Here is an 18509-nt window from a genome sequence, read left to right as displayed (position 1 = left end):
GCGCGCCCGGTCCCCCAGGGCTGCCTCCAGCACCGGGCCTGGCTGGCGTGGGGCACTGCCCATCACTTCCCTTGACGTTTCCCCTTCTCTGTCAGCTGATCCCCACCTCCCTTCCTGCCCCATCATATCCCCCCCATATCTCTCCCATCGTTTCGCACTCAGGGGGTCCCACAATGGCCCCCGCTTGGGGAGCATCCGTGTCTTCCCCTCTGGAGAGCCCTGTCTCTGACACTAGCTTTCAAGTGCCACCTCGAAGGCCCTGGCTCGCCCTCTGTGTAACTCTGAGGTCCCCTCCCTGTCAATCCTCCGTGGCCCCATCACTTCCTGCCTTGTTTTATGGACACCTGTGATGAAGCCGTATCTTCCCGCTCACATCCTAGACTCACCAGTACCCGATCCTGTGCCTGGCACACAGTAGGTGCTCATTAAATGCTTATTGACCAGAACCGAGGTGAACTACATTCTTAGGAGCCTCAGGTTCTTGGAGAACAGCTCTGGCCCTGTCCGTGGAAGTGAGTCTCCAGCCCAGAGGGTCCCCAGGTCTCCTACTGGTGTCCCGGAGCAGGGATGCCCGGCAGGGGCCCAGCCCAGCCCCTGAGGGCCACCCCACCCTTGAGCCATTCGGCCAGACCGCAGGCTCCGCCTCCTGCAAACGGTTGTGGGGGCAGCAGCTTGGGTAAGTTCCCCTTCCGCTTCCTCCTGCCTCCTGTCCCGCCGCTGCTGCTCCTTGCTCAGGGCACCTCTCCAGCTCTCCATACCCCTGTGTCTGCAGAAGCGCTCCGGGCCCTGAGCTGTCAGCACCACCGCCCTCCAGGCCTCGGACACGATGCAGGCCATAAAGTGTGTGGTGGTGGGAGATGGGTAGGTACCCGGTTGGACTTGCTGACAGCTCCGTCCCGGGGTAGCCCTGGCCCCCCCCCCCCGCCCTGGCGCCCCTAGGGAAGGCCCCTGCCCTGCAGATGGAGGGGTCCCTGGGAGGCCGCCGGAGGAACGGCTCCCTTCTTCTCCCAGGGCCCAGAGGGAACCCCAGGGGTGGGCTGAGGACAGCTCCACTCTGTCTGCCCACCTCACCCCGGAAGCTGCCTTGGTGGAGAGTACAGGACTAGGGTTGGGGGTTCCTGGGGCCTCTCGCCTGCACCCTGAGAGCTGAGGCTGGTCTCCCATGGGCTCTCAGGCTTCGATTCTGTGGATGCCGGCTCGGGGTGGGGGGAGGTGGGTCCCCAGGCTGACCTGGGCTCTAGTCATTGGCTTGCGCTGCTGTGTGGCCTTGGGCAAGTCACAGCGCCTCTCAGAACCTCACCTTGGCCATCTGGAAAGAGGCCCATGCCCGCAGGGTTGATGTGGGGCCCCTTGCGATATTTTGACTGGTTGTCCTGCACGTAAGTGTGTTTGGTGAAGCCGGCCTGGGGAACTTGGGAGCTTGCGCGGGGGCTGTGGGTGAGGAGCAGAGGGGGGAGGGGCGTGAGAGACAGAGCTGCGGGAGGAGGAGGAAGAGGGAGGGGCGTGAGAGACAGAGCTGCGGGAGGAGGAGGAAGGGGGAGGGGCGTGACTGGGGGCCAGGGTGGGCCAGGCTGAGACGAGGCGACTTCTCAGCTGTTACATCTCAGCGACCTCCGGTTGTCATGTCCCGCTATGGGCCTCAGTTTCCTCATCTGTAAAGTGACAGCTTTGATGTGCCCGTCTCTCGTGCCTGCCAGCAGCTCTGTCTTAGGGTCCAGCCTGCAGGTACCGCCTGGGGTTTTCTGTAGGTCCAACCCTGACACGTTCCCGCTGGTCTGGCTGGGCAGGCCTCTTATCCAACCCTCCCATCCTACTGAGGGGCAGCCTGAGGCCTTAAGAGACTCGATTTTCCTGGCCTGGGGTGGGCTGGTTTATCAGGCAGCCCTCCGCTGATGCACGTTATCTGCCTGCCTGTCCAGCCCTGTTCACTTCTGCTTTATATCTGATCTGAGGAGGGGAGGGCGGAAGCCAAGGGCAATGTTCTAGTCACTTAGAGTTACCTTGTTGGCAGGCCCGGGGCAGGGGGTGGGGAGAAGGGGGCAGCCGGTCTCCTCTGAGCAGGAAGTGACGAAACCAAGTTGGGCAGGGGAAGGCCCAGGGCTATCTGTGCCCCCTGCCCCCTCCCAGCTCAGCAGACTGAGGGCGAAGACTGCACGAGTAATGGCGATCACTACTAACTTAGTACTTACTATGTGCAGGCCCTGGGCCTAGTCACACTCCTCTGTTTTATCCTCCCACCAACCCTAATATTAGGCCCATTTTACAGTTGGGAAAACTGAAGCTCAAAGAAGTTGTCATTTGCCCAAGACCTCATGGGATTTGGAATCCTGGTCTCTCTGATTCCTAAACTCCATGCTCTTACAGCCATGGTGAGGTGGGAGGGAAAGAGGAGGGTCAGGCTTTCCCCAGTATTTGCTGCTGCTACGCTGTGCCAGGACTGTGCTCAGTTCTTTTACCGGCTTCGTCTAATTTACCTCTCGGTCCATCCTATGAGATGAACTCATCTTATCCCTATTCTTATCCCTATTTTCTGGATGGGGAAACTGAGGCATAGGGAGGTTAAGTGACTTGCCTAAGATCATGCTACCCCTAGGCAGGTGATGAAGCTGGGATCTGGATCCCAGGGGAGTGATGGCAGAGCTCTGGGCAGGTACCAGGGGCCTCCTGGGGACCCCCTGCTCTTAACCCTCTGTCTCACATCCTTGTCACCTGGGGAAGCCTGTTACAATACAAATTCCCAGATCCAGCCCACACCCCTGATTCAGAATCTCTGGGGTAGGACCTTGAAGTCTGTCCTTTAACGAACACCCCAGATGACTCTTAGGTGTGAGAACGCTGATACAGGGATTCTCAGACGGGGACACTGATGCCCAGAGGGGTGGGCCTGGGTCTTCTCTGAGGGCTGGGCTAGGGGACCGGGCGGGTGCTGAGAAACCTCCCTGAGTGTCGGGCAGGGCCCATGACCACTGTCCTCTCGAACTTCCTGTCTTGCAGAGCCGTGGGCAAGACGTGCCTGCTTATCAGCTACACCACCAACGCCTTCCCGGGAGAGTACATCCCCACCGTGTGAGTTCTGTGCGTGGGCGGGGCGCTCGGAGGCTGGGGAGACACGCATCACCAAGCCCACCCCCTTTTCAGGCACATCCTGTGAGCCTGAAAGTCAGCCTCCAGCCAGTCTCTGCCTGCCAGAGCTGCCCACTGGTTCAGCCGGGGAGGCAGCAACCAGCGCCGGGATGAGTGCCGGGGGCCCCCAGAGGGGAGAGAGGCTGCCGCGGGGTGGGGAGGTGCAGAAGGTGTGCCAGGGAGCAGGTGGCCTTCCAGCAGGGAGATGCGGAGGGCTGGCATGAGCAAAAGCAGGGTAGAAGAGGGGCTGGGGCGAGTCGTGGAGGGCCTCGACACTGGGAGATCAGAGACATCAGGGCCCAGTGTGTGCCAGGGGAGAGGGCAGTGCCACCTGGAGGCCTGCCCTCGTGTTGGATGTGGTGGCAGGGCTGTCACCTGATGCACAGGTATGTAGGTGTATGTGGGGTGAATGGGAAGCATTGGCCCCCTCTCACCGGTGCTCGGTGGCCCCATCCCTCTCAGGACAGCCCCCCAACTCCATAGCACAGCATCCAAGGCTCTGTGTGGCCTTCTCCCACCTTCCTTTCTGGCTTCATAGCCCAGTACTTTGCTTCTTGTCCCGTCTGCTTCCCGCCCCTGGTCACCAAGCACTCCCTGGGCATTTCCACCTCAGGGCCTTTGCTCCAGCTGCTCCCTCTTCCTGGACTGCTTTTCCTTCCCACGTCCACATGTCTAAGACCTCCGGGCCAGCTCCAGTGTCTGCTCCCCCAGGAAGCCTTTCTGATCCAGCCTGAGTGTCTCTCCCTCCCCAGAGAGATTTTGTCTGATCTTTCCCGTGATCACGAGCCTACGGCGGGCGGGGGGCCTTGTCCAGTCCTTTCTGGGTCTCCCGTTGTCTTAGGAGAGTGTCTTACGCACAGTGCAGTCTGCATATTGCCTTAGACACGATATATCTGTTTTGAGTCGACCTGAACTGAACCTCATGGAGAGGCCCTAGGAGGTTGGATCACTGCTACCATCTATCAAGGGCCTACTGTGTCCTGGTCCCCGGACGAAAGGTCACACATGTGTGATCTCATTCGATGCTCATGGGAGGAGGTGGCTATTATTCTAGCCCCAGGGTGCCTGCGGGGGAAACTGAGGCTCACAGCAGCTAAGGGGCCTGTCCCCCAGTGTCACCAGGTGGGCTGGGCTCCCTCTACTGATATGTCTCCCTGGGACACTGGCTCTGGCTCCAGTTGCCTCAGGGACCCCAGCCCGGGCAGGAGGACAGCAGCGAGGAGAGGGCAGAGAAACCTGGGTAGGAAGCCTGGAAAACTGATTTCTGCCCCGGTTCATTTCGCAACTCCCGCCATGGCGCCAGTGCCCCTCTCCTCGTCGGCCCTTACCTGCTCGCTCACCACCAATCACCCAATGCCTTCTGGTGCTGAGGGAGGGCTGGCTCTAGCCCTGAGCGGGAAGGCAGGTGCAGAATCGGGGAGGGCAGTCTCCCCAGGACGGTGCTGGCGCTACCTGTGTCCTGTCTGCCTGTTGCAGCTGGGCTGGAGGGCCCACCTGCTCAAAGATCTTAGACCAATCGCTTCCCCTCGGTGAGCCTCAGTTTTCCGTTTCTTTAAGAGGAGGGGCAGGGCTGGGACATGCCAAGCTCATTGCCCGGGGGCCTTCCCCGTGCAGGGAGATGGGAGGCAGCGAGTTCTCTGGTGCAAGATGGTGGGACCAGCAGAGACCAAGGTAGGGCCAATTGCGCTCAGCAGCCCGGAGAGACTGGCCCCTGGTGGCCCCGAGTGGATTCAGTTGTCCTGAACAACCTTGTGGAAGGACAGACAGAATGGACCAGACAAGGTCTACCTTCCCAGGACTCAGGGGTTGGGTCAGAGAGCAGGGCCGGCTCCTGGGTGAGCCGTCTAGGCAGGCACACACTCGGGTGGGTCCTGCACTAGGTTTAATGCTCAGATGCCCCACCCTGAAATTCTTAATGTTTGAACAAGGGTCCCTGCATTTTCATTTTGTGCTGGACCTGCCAGGTGTGTAGCCAGGCCTGCATCCCACCGTCTTTGTCTTCCATATGGAGTTACTCGGCTCTGGACAAGCCCCCAGAGGGGCTCCTGCTACAGTGCTCGCACCCCTGTGACAGGGAGGGGAAAATAAGCCACCCTGAGCCCTTGACAGTGGAGGGTGGGGACAGCCGGGGAGAGCAGAGTTGGGCAAAACAGGTAGCCTGAGATCTCTGGCACAGAGACAGAGGTCAAGAGAGCTCTGGGGCTGGGGGTGGTAGGGTTTGCTGGGGCCGGAGGCAGGTGCCAGTGGACCAGATCAGATAAGCGAGAGAGCTGAGCTGAACTTGCTGCCTGCGGGTTGGGGGATAAGAGCTCAGGGTCAAAGCCCTGTCTCACAGATGGGGAGACCGAAGCCTGCTCTGTGGATGGCCCTGTGCTGGGGGTTGGGGATACAAAGACAAGGCAGGAAGACCCTGCTCTCAGGTACCTGTGACCTAGGGGTTCTCCCCTTTCCCCTCTGCTTATGATCATTCTCAAATGGAAGCCCAGGCGAGCTTTCAAAAGAGAAAATTAGACGGAGCCTAAATTCCTCCCTTAAAACCCACCTCTTACTCCATTCTGGTCCTCGGGGACCAGACACGCCAGCCTCCCCCAGGCTTCTGCACTCAGCACTTCCATCACTCAGTTCCCGGCCGAGGAATCCCCTCCCTGACACACTGTCTAAAGCAGCCCCGCCCTCCGCCCAGGCCCCCTCCATCTCTCCACCCTGCTTGACATTCTTCGCAGCCCTTCCCCATCTGCCTTCTCCTGCTGGGATGGAAGCTCCATTAGGACAGGGCCCTGGTCTGTCTAGTTCACTAGACCAGGGGTCCCCAACCTCTGGGCCACGGCCTGTTAGGAACCCGGCAGCACAGTAGGAGGTGAGCGAGCGAAGCTCCCATCGCTCCCATTGCTCGCATTACCGCCTGGACCAGCACCCCCCCTCCCCCCTCCCCCCCCCCCCCCCCCCCCCGCCGCTGCCTCGCGCATTCCGTGGAAAAATTGTCTTCCATGAAAGAAGACATGGTGCCAAAAATGTTGGGGACCGCGGCACTAGAGCAGCTTCTAGAACAGAGATGAGCACATGGCTGGTGCTCTGTAGTGACAGGGCCAGCCTGGCAGGCAGGGAGGGCATGTTCCAGCCTGTCCTGAGAAGGTGCTGGAACTCAGCCACCAGCAGGAGGCTCAGCTCTGTGGGGGCTTGTCTCTGGGAAGGAAGAACACAGGTGGTTAATTTAGGTCGGAGGGGCCAGTACTTGGTTTTCACCTTCCTTTGTAAACTGGCAAATCCAGCCCAGATTCCCATGGACAGGATGACGTGCAGCCTCCCTAGTGGACGTACCAAGCTTTCCGGCCTGGCCTCGCACCTCCCCCTCGCCCCATGCTCTTGCCACCGAGCGCGTTATTCCATCACTGTGTCCTGCTGGCTCAAGCCTCCCCACTGCTCATACACGCCCTCTGTCCCCTTGCATCCCACCTGGGACACCTCTCCGCTCCCCCATCTCCTCCAACCACCCACCTCTCTCACCGGTGGCTCCGTCTCCCAGCTTCCCCTCTGACCCTTCTCCAAGACTTTTCCACCCAGTGGCCAAGAGGGCCTTTTCCAAATGCAAAGCTGATCATGTAACCCCTGCCTGGTGAAGCCCCTCGCTGGCTCCCCGTTGCCTGGAGGACCATGCCCCGAATCCAGCAGTGGTCCATGCCCCACCTGACCTATCAATCCTCCCTGGTCCCCAGGTCACAGCCATGCATGCCCTGTGGTCTCTGTGTTCTGTGAGTCCACCTTCTTTCCCCTGGAAGCTTGGGTAGTGGTCAGGTGATGCCCGGCGCTGAGCGCCCTTTCACCTGCCCCCCATACCCCTCCTCCACTCCATGCTGGGGTCAGGGCCGGGCCTGCAGCCCTGGGGGTGCAGAGAGAAGCCACACAGACTCTGGGTGAAAGCACTCCAGCCGTGTGACCATGGGCAGGTCACTCTCGGGCTTTGACTCAGTTTCCTGCTGTGGAAAAGGGGCACCATGGTAGAATCCACTTCCTGGGCTCACTGACATGATCTAAGTATGAAGGGCCTGGAACAGCACTTGGCACCCCTAGGTGCCCAGCCAGTGTGAGCTCCCTGCCCTCTCCACGGCTCCCAGTCAGCCCCCAGACCCCAGCTCAAACTCCGCTGAGTCTCCAGCCATGAAGTCGCAGTGACGCTTACGCCATGAGCTTTTCTGAATTGGGTAACAGGATCTAGTTCTGGCTCTGCCCCCAACTGACTGCGAGATCTTGGGCAAGTCCCTTCCTGTCTGTGAGCCTCAGTTTCCTCATCTGGTAAATGGGAGTGAGGGTTGGCCGCAGTGGTGGTCTAAGGCTCCTCTGGTCCTGGCTCCCTGCGGGTCTCTGAAGTAGGGGACCCCGGGAGCTGTGGATCATTTTGTCCCTGCAGTGATCCCTCAGGGTCTGGCAGCTGGTCCTCTGTGGGGGGCCGGTGACGTTGAAGGGTGAGACTGTTCAGCTCCTCGGCATCTTCCCGTGAGGTGGCTTGAATATCCTCTGTCCCTGGATCTTCCTAATGGCCCCATGAGATAGGGCTTTTTTCACAAGGAAGAAAGTGAGGCTCGGAGAAGCTGGGTTACTCACCCAGGGTCACACAACCAGGACAAGGCTTCACAAGGAACTTACTGTTCCCTCCCACCTCTGGGTGGCCATCCCCGGGCGAATCAACCCTCCTGCAGCGCATCTGTCCACTCTTTCGCTCACAAATGAGTGTACAGAGGGAGCCAGGTTCAAATCCCAGCTCCTACGCTTGTGAGCTGGTTGGCCTTGGAAGAGTTATTTGACCTCTTGGGGTCTCGGTTTCCTCAACTGTCTAATGGCAAGAACTTGAGGTTCTTTTATCTTGGGTCACTTGGGACTTCAAGACCTAATGTATGAAGGTCTCTAACCCTCTGACCAGCCCCGGAGCAGGTGTTTGGTGCTGCTACAAGTCCCAGGAACCAGCTCTTTCCCCGTTGCCACGGCCCCTGAGACCCTGGAGTTGGCTCAGAGAAGACAGATGCCTTTGGCTCAAGGAATCTTGGGGGTTTTTTGGTGTCAGAATTTCAGACTGGACAGTAAAGGAAAGAGTGTCCCTGCATCCTAAGCTCATCCCAAAGGAGTGTTTCTGGCAGAAGCCGAAGAAAGCATGGGCACTTCTTTCCCCATCATGCCCAGCGATGTCTCCCTGAACAGTGCCTTCCGCCTGAAATCCCACTATGGTATGGGTGGTACCAAGAGTAGGTCCACAGGGCACCTACTACGTGCCAAGTGCGATGCTGGCCTTGGTGCAGTGAGGAACAAGCCAGGCTTGATGTCTGCTGTTTGGGTGCTAAGTTCACCACAGATTACTGAGTTGGGACGGGGTGGGGGCCCCGACCTGGCTGGGGCTCGCGAAAGGCTTCCTGGAGGTGACCTTGAAATGGGACTGGAGGGAGGATGAGTAAGAGTCAGCCCAGCACCAGGAAAGAAGAAGAGTGGGGAGCCAGGGGAGGGACGTTTGCAGGAACTTTCCAGGCAGGAGGGAGCAGGGCCATCTGCGGAACTTAAGGCTGGACAAGCATGGGGTGTTAAACATGTCAGGTTACCCACTTTTTTGGGGGGGGTGTTGCCTGTCACAGGACAGCTGTCTTTGGAGTTGCTCTGAAGCATTACGGCTTCTACAGCCTGTCACTGAGCAGTGTTCTGGGAGGGCTTCGTGGAGGGGGTGGCATCCCAAGGGCTTCAGTTCAGTTTGGTTTAACTCTGTTCCACCTACACTCACTAGGTGCCAGTTCTGAGTCTTCAGAGATGAAATTGACATGGGCCCCGCCCTCACGGAGCCCACAGCCCATGGCGGGACAGAGACACACTAAAACCAGTTCATAGTCAAGGCAAAGCAGTTGCCTGAGAGAGGGGACGACAAGCTCTTTCCAGGTCGGGGACAGGGAGGGAGGTGTCTGGGACGTTTCCCCACAGTGCGAGCTTGTGCGATTGCCCTGGAGGCCTCTCTGGTGTTGGCAGGGAGATTTTAGCCTCTGCCCCACCCTATTCCTTCAACATGTGCCTTTCCAGTGTGTGCCAGTGGCCTTTCCTGAAATCTCCAGTAACTGACAGTTTTTGGTGTGCACTAGCGGTGGGCTGGAAGGCCAGGGAATTAACACCCAAGGACTTCCCTCTGCCAATGGGAGATGGAGAAGGTGGTTAAGTAACCCAGCTCCCTGCCTCCTCTGGGGGATGCCCTGAGCTCAGTGGCCCCAGCCAGATGGAGCCCCAGTTCCCGCGCGGTAACAGCTCAACAGCTGCTGTCCCTTCCCCTCGGCTGCCTGGAGTCACTTCCCAAATAAACCGCTGGTGCCACTCCCTCATCTCGGGGTTTGCTTCTGGGGGGACCCAACCTAAGATGGGAATGAACACTCATTCAGCAAATATTGGGTGACCAGCCGCAGCGTCCAGCCTAGGAGGTGGGTAACGTTTATTCTGATCATGCCTTGGAGAGAATGTTATGCAGCCTTGAAAAATCGTCTCTCCAAAGGGTAGGTAAGGGCAGAAAAACAGTAGAGACAATGTTTTCCTCTTTATGCTTACCTGCGTTTAAAATTTCTTATGTAATAGATCAGTATTTAAGAAAAATAAAAAATAAAACCCAACTGCATAGAGCTTTGTGACTTTGGTCCTGTTGTAGCCCCTCTCTGGGTCTTGGCCTCTGCCATGGAACCATGGACTGCAAGTCCCTAGACTCTGGGGCTGGAGACTGGCCCTTCTATCTTACCTGTTCACACAGGTTCGACAACTATTCAGCCAACGTGATGGTGGACAGCAAGCCCGTGAACCTGGGGCTGTGGGACACGGCAGGGCAGGAGGACTACGACCGCCTCCGGCCGCTCTCCTACCCGCAGACGGTATGCTGCCCAGCCTTCCTCGTGGTCCTGGGCTTTGCAGCCCTGTTGCCTCTGCCTGCTGAACCCTGACCCTCCCCTTAAGGCCCAGCTCGAGGAGTCCCCGCCCTCCATCAGGCCCCTGTCATTACCGTGCCCTCTGTCTTCCCAGCCCCTCTGCCTCTTGGGCTGCCGCACCACCTGGTTCTCAGTGGGCGGGGCAGGCAGGCTCTGGACCAATGGGAGCTCAGGATGGCCGGCTCTGGGGGTGCTAGGGGAGGGGAGGAGTGATGGGGGCACATCTGCAGGTGGCTGTGTGGCTGCTGGGCTCTGTCTCCAGGGTGGCAAGGAAAGCGCTGGGGCTGGTGACCAGACGGGGGGTGGGGGGTAGGTAGTGAGTGCCGGGTGAGGAGCATGGATTCTGGAGTTGCAGATGGCAAATGCTTTAATCCTGTAAGCCTCACTTTCCCCATCTGTGGAATGGGGTAGCAGCAGCGCCGCTACAGTGTTGTGTGAAGATTAGCCAGTTAGAACAGCTCGGGCCGTTAGGAAGTGTTGGATAAACAAGCAGCAGCCTGGCGTAGAGGTGGGAAGGGAATCCCTGCTCTGCCGGGTCCTAAGTGCCCAGCGTCCCCTGGGCGCTCCAGCCCTCAGTGGCTGCCCAGGTGTGGGAGAGCCCAGGTGGGATGCCTCCAGGCCTCCCCTCACGAGTAACCCTTGTCTGACCTCCCAGGACGTCTTCCTCATCTGCTTCTCCCTTGTCAGCCCAGCCTCCTATGAGAATGTCCGGGCCAAGGTGAGCGGGATGGAGCGGGGGTCTTGGGGGGATGGGGCAGGTGACCCTGAGGGAGGGGAGCACGGGAGGGAGGGACCGCTGACTTTGGCCTGCCTCTGGGGCAGCAGAGGATGTGGGCAGAGAGGGTCCCTAGTGCCACCCAGGACTGGCGGGGAGGACTGGGGGTGAGACTCAGAGGGGGTCTCAGAGGGGGCTGTGATAGTTAGCTTTACTCTCTAACCTGTCCTCTCTCCTCCCCACACACCCTCATGACTCCCTATTATCTCCTCCCGACTTGGTGCCCCTCTTCTCCCCCTACCCCCTGCACAACCTCCTGCCCCCACCCGCCGGCCCAGTGGTTCCCGGAGGTGCGGCATCACTGCCCCAGCACGCCCATCATCCTGGTGGGCACCAAGCTGGACTTGCGGGACGACAAGGACACCATCGAGAAGCTGAAGGAGAAGAAGCTGGCGCCCATTACTTACCCGCAGGGCCTGGCGCTGGCCAAGGAGATCGGTACAGGGCTCGGGCTCAGACAGGGGAGCTGGGTGCAGGGGGATTGGAAACACAGCTTCCAGGGCCAGGCTGTGCGATTCCGCCCTGGGTGTGCCGTGTACTAGCTGTGTGACCCTGGACGAGTCACTTAGCCTCTCTGGGCCTGTGTTTCCTCCTCCGTGAACCATGGCAACAGTAGTAGCGCTGGGTGGTTGGGAGGATTAAATGAATTCACGCCCGTGAGCTCCTAGAGCAGCACTGCACGTGGGAAGCACTTTGTGTTAATTGTTATTATAATATTAGTATAATCCATAAACAGACATCGAAATAAGTGCATTTGGACAGACAGAAGCAGGGATGGAGGGGGGTGTGCCGTGGTTTCTCAGAGGACGAGCAGCCAAGTCAAGCTTGGGTTTTCCGGGAAGGCTTCCTGGAGGTGGTGCTTCTGCTTGAGTTTGAAGGGTGACGTCTTTCCCTCTGCATCCTTCTCACCCCCCATTCCTCACCCTCCTGGCTTCTCAGCCCAACTCCTCTTTGCCTCCCGGCCACTGGGCCAGAGAAGTGACTTCTCAGGGTCACGCAGCTGGTAGGTGGCAGAACCAGGATTTGAACACAGGACCACAAACCGATGGCTTGGGGGCCTCCTCGTGGTGGCTCAGGGCTGCCTGCACTAGGGAGGTGATGACCGATGGGTCTGGCCTCTTCCGTGGCGTCCAGGTCTGCTGTCCTTTGCCTGGGGACAGGATACTTGCCCAAGAGCCTGGGACCACCAGTGGGGTTTGGCCACTATGAGAAGTGGCCCAGCTGCCCAGGGTGCTCTGCTCACCACAGGGTCCGGCAGACCCAGGGTTTGGCCCCTGAACTGGTGGGGCCTGCTGCAACCCATCCCTCCCTCAGCCCTACCACTCTTCCTTCCGCCGGAACTGGGAGGGCCCTGGGGACTCACATCTCTTCACAGGAAGAGAAACCACAGCAGTCACCCCCTCCTTCATGTGACTAGCCCAGTGACATGGCCGTCTTTCCCAGGGGCCTCCGCTGCCACTTAAACCCTGGGTCCTTTGTCCCATCCTAGGGGCTCTGGCTCTCAGGCCCTCTGGTCTTTCCTCACGAATATTGGGGATTGCACCCCTGCCTTCTCTTCTTTCTGAACAGCCTGTCCCCCCGGACTCCTTCCACCCAAGACAGTGACTCTCCAGCCTGTGTCCGACCCCGTCCTTCTTAAAGCACAAGCTTTCGGATGAGATGGGGCCTGGAAGCCTGGATTCTGGTCCTGGCAATGACTGTCTGTGTGACTTTAGGCCAGTGGCTCCCCCTCTCTGGACCTCAGTTTCCCCATCCGTACTAGCCAGCCTATACACTCCCTAAAGTTCCTTTCTCCTTCATGAGGAGATGAGTTGGGGTTCCTGCCTTGGCCTCTAGCCAATCCTCTTGGAGCCAATACCAGCTGGGGGTGGCCAGGGGCAGTGACTAATGACTCTGAACTTGCCTCGGACAAGCCCAGGCCAAGGGGGAGACCTGGGGGGCCTGCAGGCTAATGAGGACAGCAGCTGCCTCTGCCCACCAGTCCCGGGTGACGCGTTGTGGGGCAGCTCTGATCCCAGCTGCTAATCACAGGATTGGGCGCTTCCTGGGTGCTGGGCCGGTGCATTCTCCTGCTTCATCGTCATAGCAGCTATGAAGGAGGGACTGTCATCGTCCCACTTTACAGAGGAGGAAAACTGAGGCTCAGGGAGAAGTCACTAGCTCGAGGCCACCCAGCCGGGATGTGCCACGGCCGAGACTCGAATCTGGGCTGCGTGGCTCCCCCAGTCATGATCAGGGCGGTCTGCTGCCCCCACAGGTGGGTGACTGGGGAGCAGAGAGGGGGGACAGGCTGAGGTCCTGGAGTGGCCAGGCCTCTCCTCAGGACCCTTTCTCTAGACACCACTGATCCAGGAAGCAGGAGGGTGGCAGGTGCCAGGGAGGACGCAGCTGGAGGGTGTGGAAGAAAGAAGTGGACACTGGCTACGGTCCCTTGCAGGGAGACAGTGGGCAAATGCCCAGCGACACCCTTCTGGGCACAGAGGGTTATGGTGACGAGACTCCCAGACCCAACTCGGGGTGCTCCGTACCTGCCAGCCGAGCCCTGGGACCACTGCCTGTGCTCCCTGGTGGGACAATGCTCCCACGTGCAAGGGAGACATCCAGCGTGTGACTCAGGACAAGTGACATCCTCTCTGAGCCTTGGTGTCCTTGTCCTTGCCCCACACTTTCTTTCCCTCGTCCCTGGGCTGCCCCTCCTGAGATCTTGGCTCCCCTCTCGCAGCTGCGTGTCTCTGGCCCCGGGGCATCCCCTCTCTGGGCCTGATTCCTCACCTGGGAAGCGGGGACTCACAGAATTTCTTCACAGGGTTGTCGGAAGCGCCCAGCTCAGTGCCTGGCAGGGAGCAGGTGCTGATCAGCGTTGGTCTGCTTCTTCCCCCCACGGAAGAGCAAAGTTCCCCCTTCCTGCCCCTCTCCTTCTCTGTTTTCAGTTGCTCACTTCAGGGAGACTGCTTGGGTTGTAATGGACACAGGAGCTCTCACAGGTTCCTTCCAGAACGTCACAGAACACTGCCCCTGGGAGTGGGGCTCAGCCTACCTTCCTCACTGTCTGTGCCCCGTGCTCCAGCCCTGAGTGGTCACGTGGGAGAAGGCTGGTCCCCTCATGGGGGAATGGGTGCTCCCCAGTTCCCATTCCTCTTGCTGAGGGCCCCCAGCTGCCCCTGGCAGAGGGGAAATGTCTAGTGTGTGACCTTGGATAAGTGACTTTTCTGAGCCTCAGTTTTCTCAACTGTAAAGTGGGGAGATGCGAAGGACTGGTTAGATGACATTTGGAATGTCCTAGTGAGCGGGCCACGGGTTCCTCAGGCCTCCCGGGGGAAGATGGAGGCAGGCATTGAGAATTTTCTAGAAGAAAGTGAGGCGCCGAGAAATTTGGTCACCGTAGCTTGAGCCCCTTTCTTGCCAGGAAGGTATCCTTCCTTAAAGGGCTTTTGTGTCCAAGAAAGACACAGACCTGCTCTCGTGGGGGGGGGGTCTTAACCTCTCCCTCTGAGTAAAACTCCCCCTTTCCGACATGAGGAGACTGAGGCACAGAGGGGTAAATGCCCTGCTCTGAGTGACACAGCCCAGGTGGCCGCCACAGCCAGTGCAGTTGCGTGGCTTGGGACGGGGCTTTGCCCAGCCCTGACCTAGGCCTCTACCCTCTTGCTGCCCTAACCTAGACTCAGTGAAATACCTGGAGTGCTCAGCCCTCACCCAGAGAGGCCTGAAAACCGTTTTTGACGAGGCGATCCGGGCTGTCCTGTGCCCCCAGCCCACGCGGCCACAGAAGCGGCCCTGCAGCATCCTCTAGGGGTAAGAGCCCCTCCCTCCCCTCCCCACGCTCCCCCCCACCCCCGCCACACACACAGCAGGCTCTGGCTGGGAGGGAGGCGTCCAGCCACTGTTCGGTGGCCCTAGGTTTCATCGGGAGTGGCATTTAGGCTGCGACAGAAGAGGGACCATCAAAGGGGCTTCAGGTTGCCCATTTGCCTGAGCTGGTCCTGCTCTGTGAGCCCAGTTCCCAGAAGGAAGGTTCAAAGTGTCAGAAAATGCCAGGTAACCTGAGGCAACGCGTGGTGTCACTGAGCTGCCCCCTGCCTCCCTGCAGCAGGGCGGGGAGGGTCACGGCAGAAAGATACCTCAGCCCCTACCCCTTGGAAGAGGCCGCTTGAGCCGGGGAGACCTGACACCCACATATAGGGGTGGAGGTAGGACAGACTGCGTTATGAGGCTACTGGGGCAGAAGAGGGATGGGTAGGGGTTGGAGGCACCCACAAGGCTTCCAGGATGGGTGGGACAAGAAGGACGGAGAGGACTTGGCCAACCTTGAGCAAAAGCTGGGAGCTGGAATGAGCCGTGAGCCAGGAGAGCCGGGAGCGGGCTGTGGATTCTGTTTGGCCCCCAATTCTCACCCACTGCCTGTCTCCTTTCCAGGACACACCCAGCCCTCCCAGCCAGATGGTTCTGACCCTCCAGGGCCCCCACCCAAAGCCCCAGGACATCCCCGCTGGCCATGCTGCCCCCTTCCTGTGGCGTTTCTTAGCAAGATGGCTGCAGAGCTTGGCTCATCATCTTCTCTGTGCTGGAGTCCCCCCCGGGGAAGAGTGTGAATTTGTAGGTGCTGCGTCCCCATCCCCTCATGCTCCTGCCTTCCCAGGGGCCAGAGGGGAGCCCCAGGACCGATAAGCCACCCCTGTGTTGCTGTGGTCAGATGCCCCACGTGGCACCATCTACCTGTTTACTCCTCCCTCCCAAAGCCTGAATCCCCTCTGGAAACTTCGGGCCAGATGGTTGCCGGCCACCACTTATATACCTTCAGGGACGGGTCTCTTGCTCTCCCGTGAGGCAGTCTACTCCAATACTGATGGTCTTGCTTGTCTGAGGTTCTCTTACTGAAGCTAAATTAAGTGTCTGAGAAGTTTGCTCTTCTGGTCTTAGTGCTCCTTTTGGGGACAACACAAAACATTCAGATTTTCTAAATCTCTGTGGGCACCTGCCCAGCCAATCAAAAGGCTGGGTCCTGCTGACTCCTGCCACCTCTCAAGTCTTTCTGCTCCACTCACAGGATCCTGAGCTGCATTTACCTGTGACAGTCTTAAAACTTGCAGACCCTGCCAGTCGGGATTTCTGTCATTGCAACTAGGAACCCAATTCAACCTGCTTAAGCAGAAAATAAATTTACTGATTCAAGTTTGGAAATATCATGACTTCAGGTGCAGCTTGATCAAGGGGACTCAAATGATGTCATCAGAGCTCACTTTCCTGTACCTTCTGATGTCTGATTCATTCTTAGGCAGGTGACTCTCAAGGGCTTCATCCTTCCCGTTTCAAGTTCAGCAAAAAAGAGCAAGTGTCTGCCCCCGGCAAAGTTCTAATTAAGGTTTACTCTGATTGGACCAGCTCAGGTCTTTTCAACCAATCACATTTGTCAGGAGAATGCTGTGTTCTGATTGGTCAAGCCTGGACTACATGCCGCACTAGAGCATGGAGCGGAGGCAGCCCTTTCAAAACCATACCCACTAGAGTGGAGGGAGGGGTTGGTTCTCAAAGGGAGACTGAGAGTTTTGCCAGAATTGGGGAATATGGGTGTCGAGCAGCCAGAAACCCCTAGTCTCCACCATTGGAGGTCCCAGGAAAGTGTCCCAACAGTGTAAGGAAGCAATGCCGGACCCAGCAGGCACAAAACACAGGCAAGTTTCTTTAAAAGAGAGATGGGGCTGCTGTAAGGATTTACGAAGCTCATCCCTAACGCGCCAAGGTACAGGATGGAGCCAGTCCCACCTCAGTGTTTGCTAATTCACAAATGCCAGACTTTCCAATCCTGCGGACGACTGTGCTTCTCTATCTAAATGTCATCCATCCATTCGACACGAATTCACTGAACACCTACTCTGTGCCAGACATTGTTCTGTGGTCCAGCGGTACACCCAAGTTCTCGCCCTCAGGGGCTGACACTCTAAAATAAAGGTTTAAAAAAAAGAGATATAAGACCCCGTCCCTGACGACACAGAAGTTCCCCCAATGCCCAGCCAGTGAAATGATCTGGGTTTCATTTTCTGCTCTTCCAGGCTCCCGGCCACTTCCACTGCCCCTCGTAAGTCCTGAAGTTCTGATGCAAGATCTCAGCTCACTGGCCTCCTGAGAGCCCAACCCTCTTGAAAGGGATGGGGTGCAGGGGGGAAATCCCGTGGCCTTTTTTAGTTTCAGCTCAGACAAGGTCGTTATGCTTTTAAAGTGACTTCTCTGAAACAAACCAAAAAACCACTAACACCCCTGCCCCACCCCCCAACACACGACACAGATACAGACATGTATGTGTCAGAACTCACACCCTAAAACATCCAACGTTTAAAAGCCCTGAGAAGCGCCTTCCGGTGGGCCGGAGTCGAGGAGAGCCTCTTTCTGTTTCCTGCTCTTCCGGGGCCTCAAGAGAAATTCAGGACCATCCTGGTGGCCCCAAGGCCTGGCTGCACCCCACCTCCCTCGCTCGTCCTGTGCTTACACCTCCTCTGCCACGTGCCTCTTCCCCTGAGCCTACCCCAGTGGATGCAGTCCTTGTTTTATACCAATAATAAAGTCAGGAAATAAATCCTCTCACCATTGTGTGGTTTCACCCGGCACATATGAGCTCATTTAATTCTCCTAGCAGCCTTCCAATGTAGTACTAACAACTCCGTTTTGCAAAGAAGGAAATAGAGGCACAGGAGTTAGAGCTCAGTTCACTAAGGCAGACACTGTACTTTCCCACCTGCTACCACTACTTCCACCCTCTTTGCTAACGGGATTCTAGTTTTGTGCAAAGCAGCAGTGTATTTAGCCCCCGACAAAAATACTTGTTCCCAGCCTGCTTTGCAACTGGAGTTCCAAGTTCGCACAGTTCTGGCTAACAAGACATAAGTGAAAGTCAGCTGGAAAGGTAGCTTCTGGGAAAGTTTTTGTTGTCTTCCATAAAAGAATAAGGGACCCAGCCAACACTGACCATTGCCCTGGCCCCTTCCCTGATGAATACTGATGAGAAGTCTGGAGCTGCAGCAGCCATCTTATGAACCTGAAGCCACAAACATGAAAATACAACCTAACGTGCTAAGAATGGAGTAGCAGAAAGATAAAAAGAGCCTGGATTCTTCACGACTTTGGTCAGCAGCTGAACAAATGCCAGTGGCTGCCTTGTTAAGGGAACAGAGCAAAAATGAAACCACTTATTTGTTTATGTCACTGTTAGGCCTTCTGTTACTGTTAGTTGACAGCATTTGTAACTGAGGTCTTAGGACTCCCAGCTCTGTGTTCCTTCTGCTGTATCATTGTGTCCAGAACTCACGGAGCATGGGGTGAGTCACTCGTTTCTGCTTTGCAAATTGGCTGAGGACCAGAACCCCTTCAGATAGGAAAGAGAAGCCTCGAGGGAAGTCGGTGAGGAGTTTTGAAACAGGAAGAACTGTTAGTTGTGGGCAGGAGCTGACAACATGGCGATGCTCACTCATTTGACAGCAGCCCCTCCCATGGACCCGCCTGGTGCCAGGCCCAGGCTGGGTATCAGGGCTTGGGTGCGTTATATTTGGCCTCTTGCAATAAAATCATCATCTGGTGGCAAAGGAAAGCACCTGCCAGATAAGCCTACTTCATTTGGGGCTCTCTGTCTTGGAGCCTGGCTTCTCCTTGTGTCTTCTTCCAAAGCAGAGGCCTGGGAGTCACGTTGACTT

At 57.7% G+C, this 18509-nt stretch overlaps 1 protein-coding gene across 2 annotated transcripts; it reads left to right on the top strand.

Annotated features, from left to right (window-relative positions):
- Positions 1–704: 704 nt before the first annotated feature.
- RAC2 (Rac family small GTPase 2) lies at positions 705–17403 on the top strand. Of its 2 annotated transcripts, none has more exons than XM_067697976.1 (7): positions 705–861; positions 2995–3066; positions 9881–9998; positions 10708–10770; positions 11106–11265; positions 14490–14622; positions 16878–17403. In XM_067697976.1, exons 1-6 carry the CDS (start codon positions 827–829, stop codon positions 14618–14620), a joined length of 579 nt encoding a protein of 192 aa, XP_067554077.1. In that variant the 5' UTR covers positions 705–826; the 3' UTR covers positions 14621–14622; positions 16878–17403. The 2 variants fall into 2 exon arrangements, with proteins under 2 accessions (XP_067554077.1, XP_067554076.1); XM_067697975.1 differs by having other exon boundaries at positions 15244–17403.
- Positions 17404–18509: the final 1106 nt, after the last annotated feature.

Source organism: Pseudorca crassidens, chromosome 11 (genome assembly GCF_039906515.1).
Source record: "Pseudorca crassidens isolate mPseCra1 chromosome 11, mPseCra1.hap1, whole genome shotgun sequence".
In the NCBI taxonomy this organism is placed as follows: Eukaryota; Metazoa; Chordata; class Mammalia; order Artiodactyla; family Delphinidae; genus Pseudorca; species Pseudorca crassidens.
Note: the sequence above shows the minus strand (reverse complement) of the source record. Positions and strands in the feature narration are given on the sequence as shown.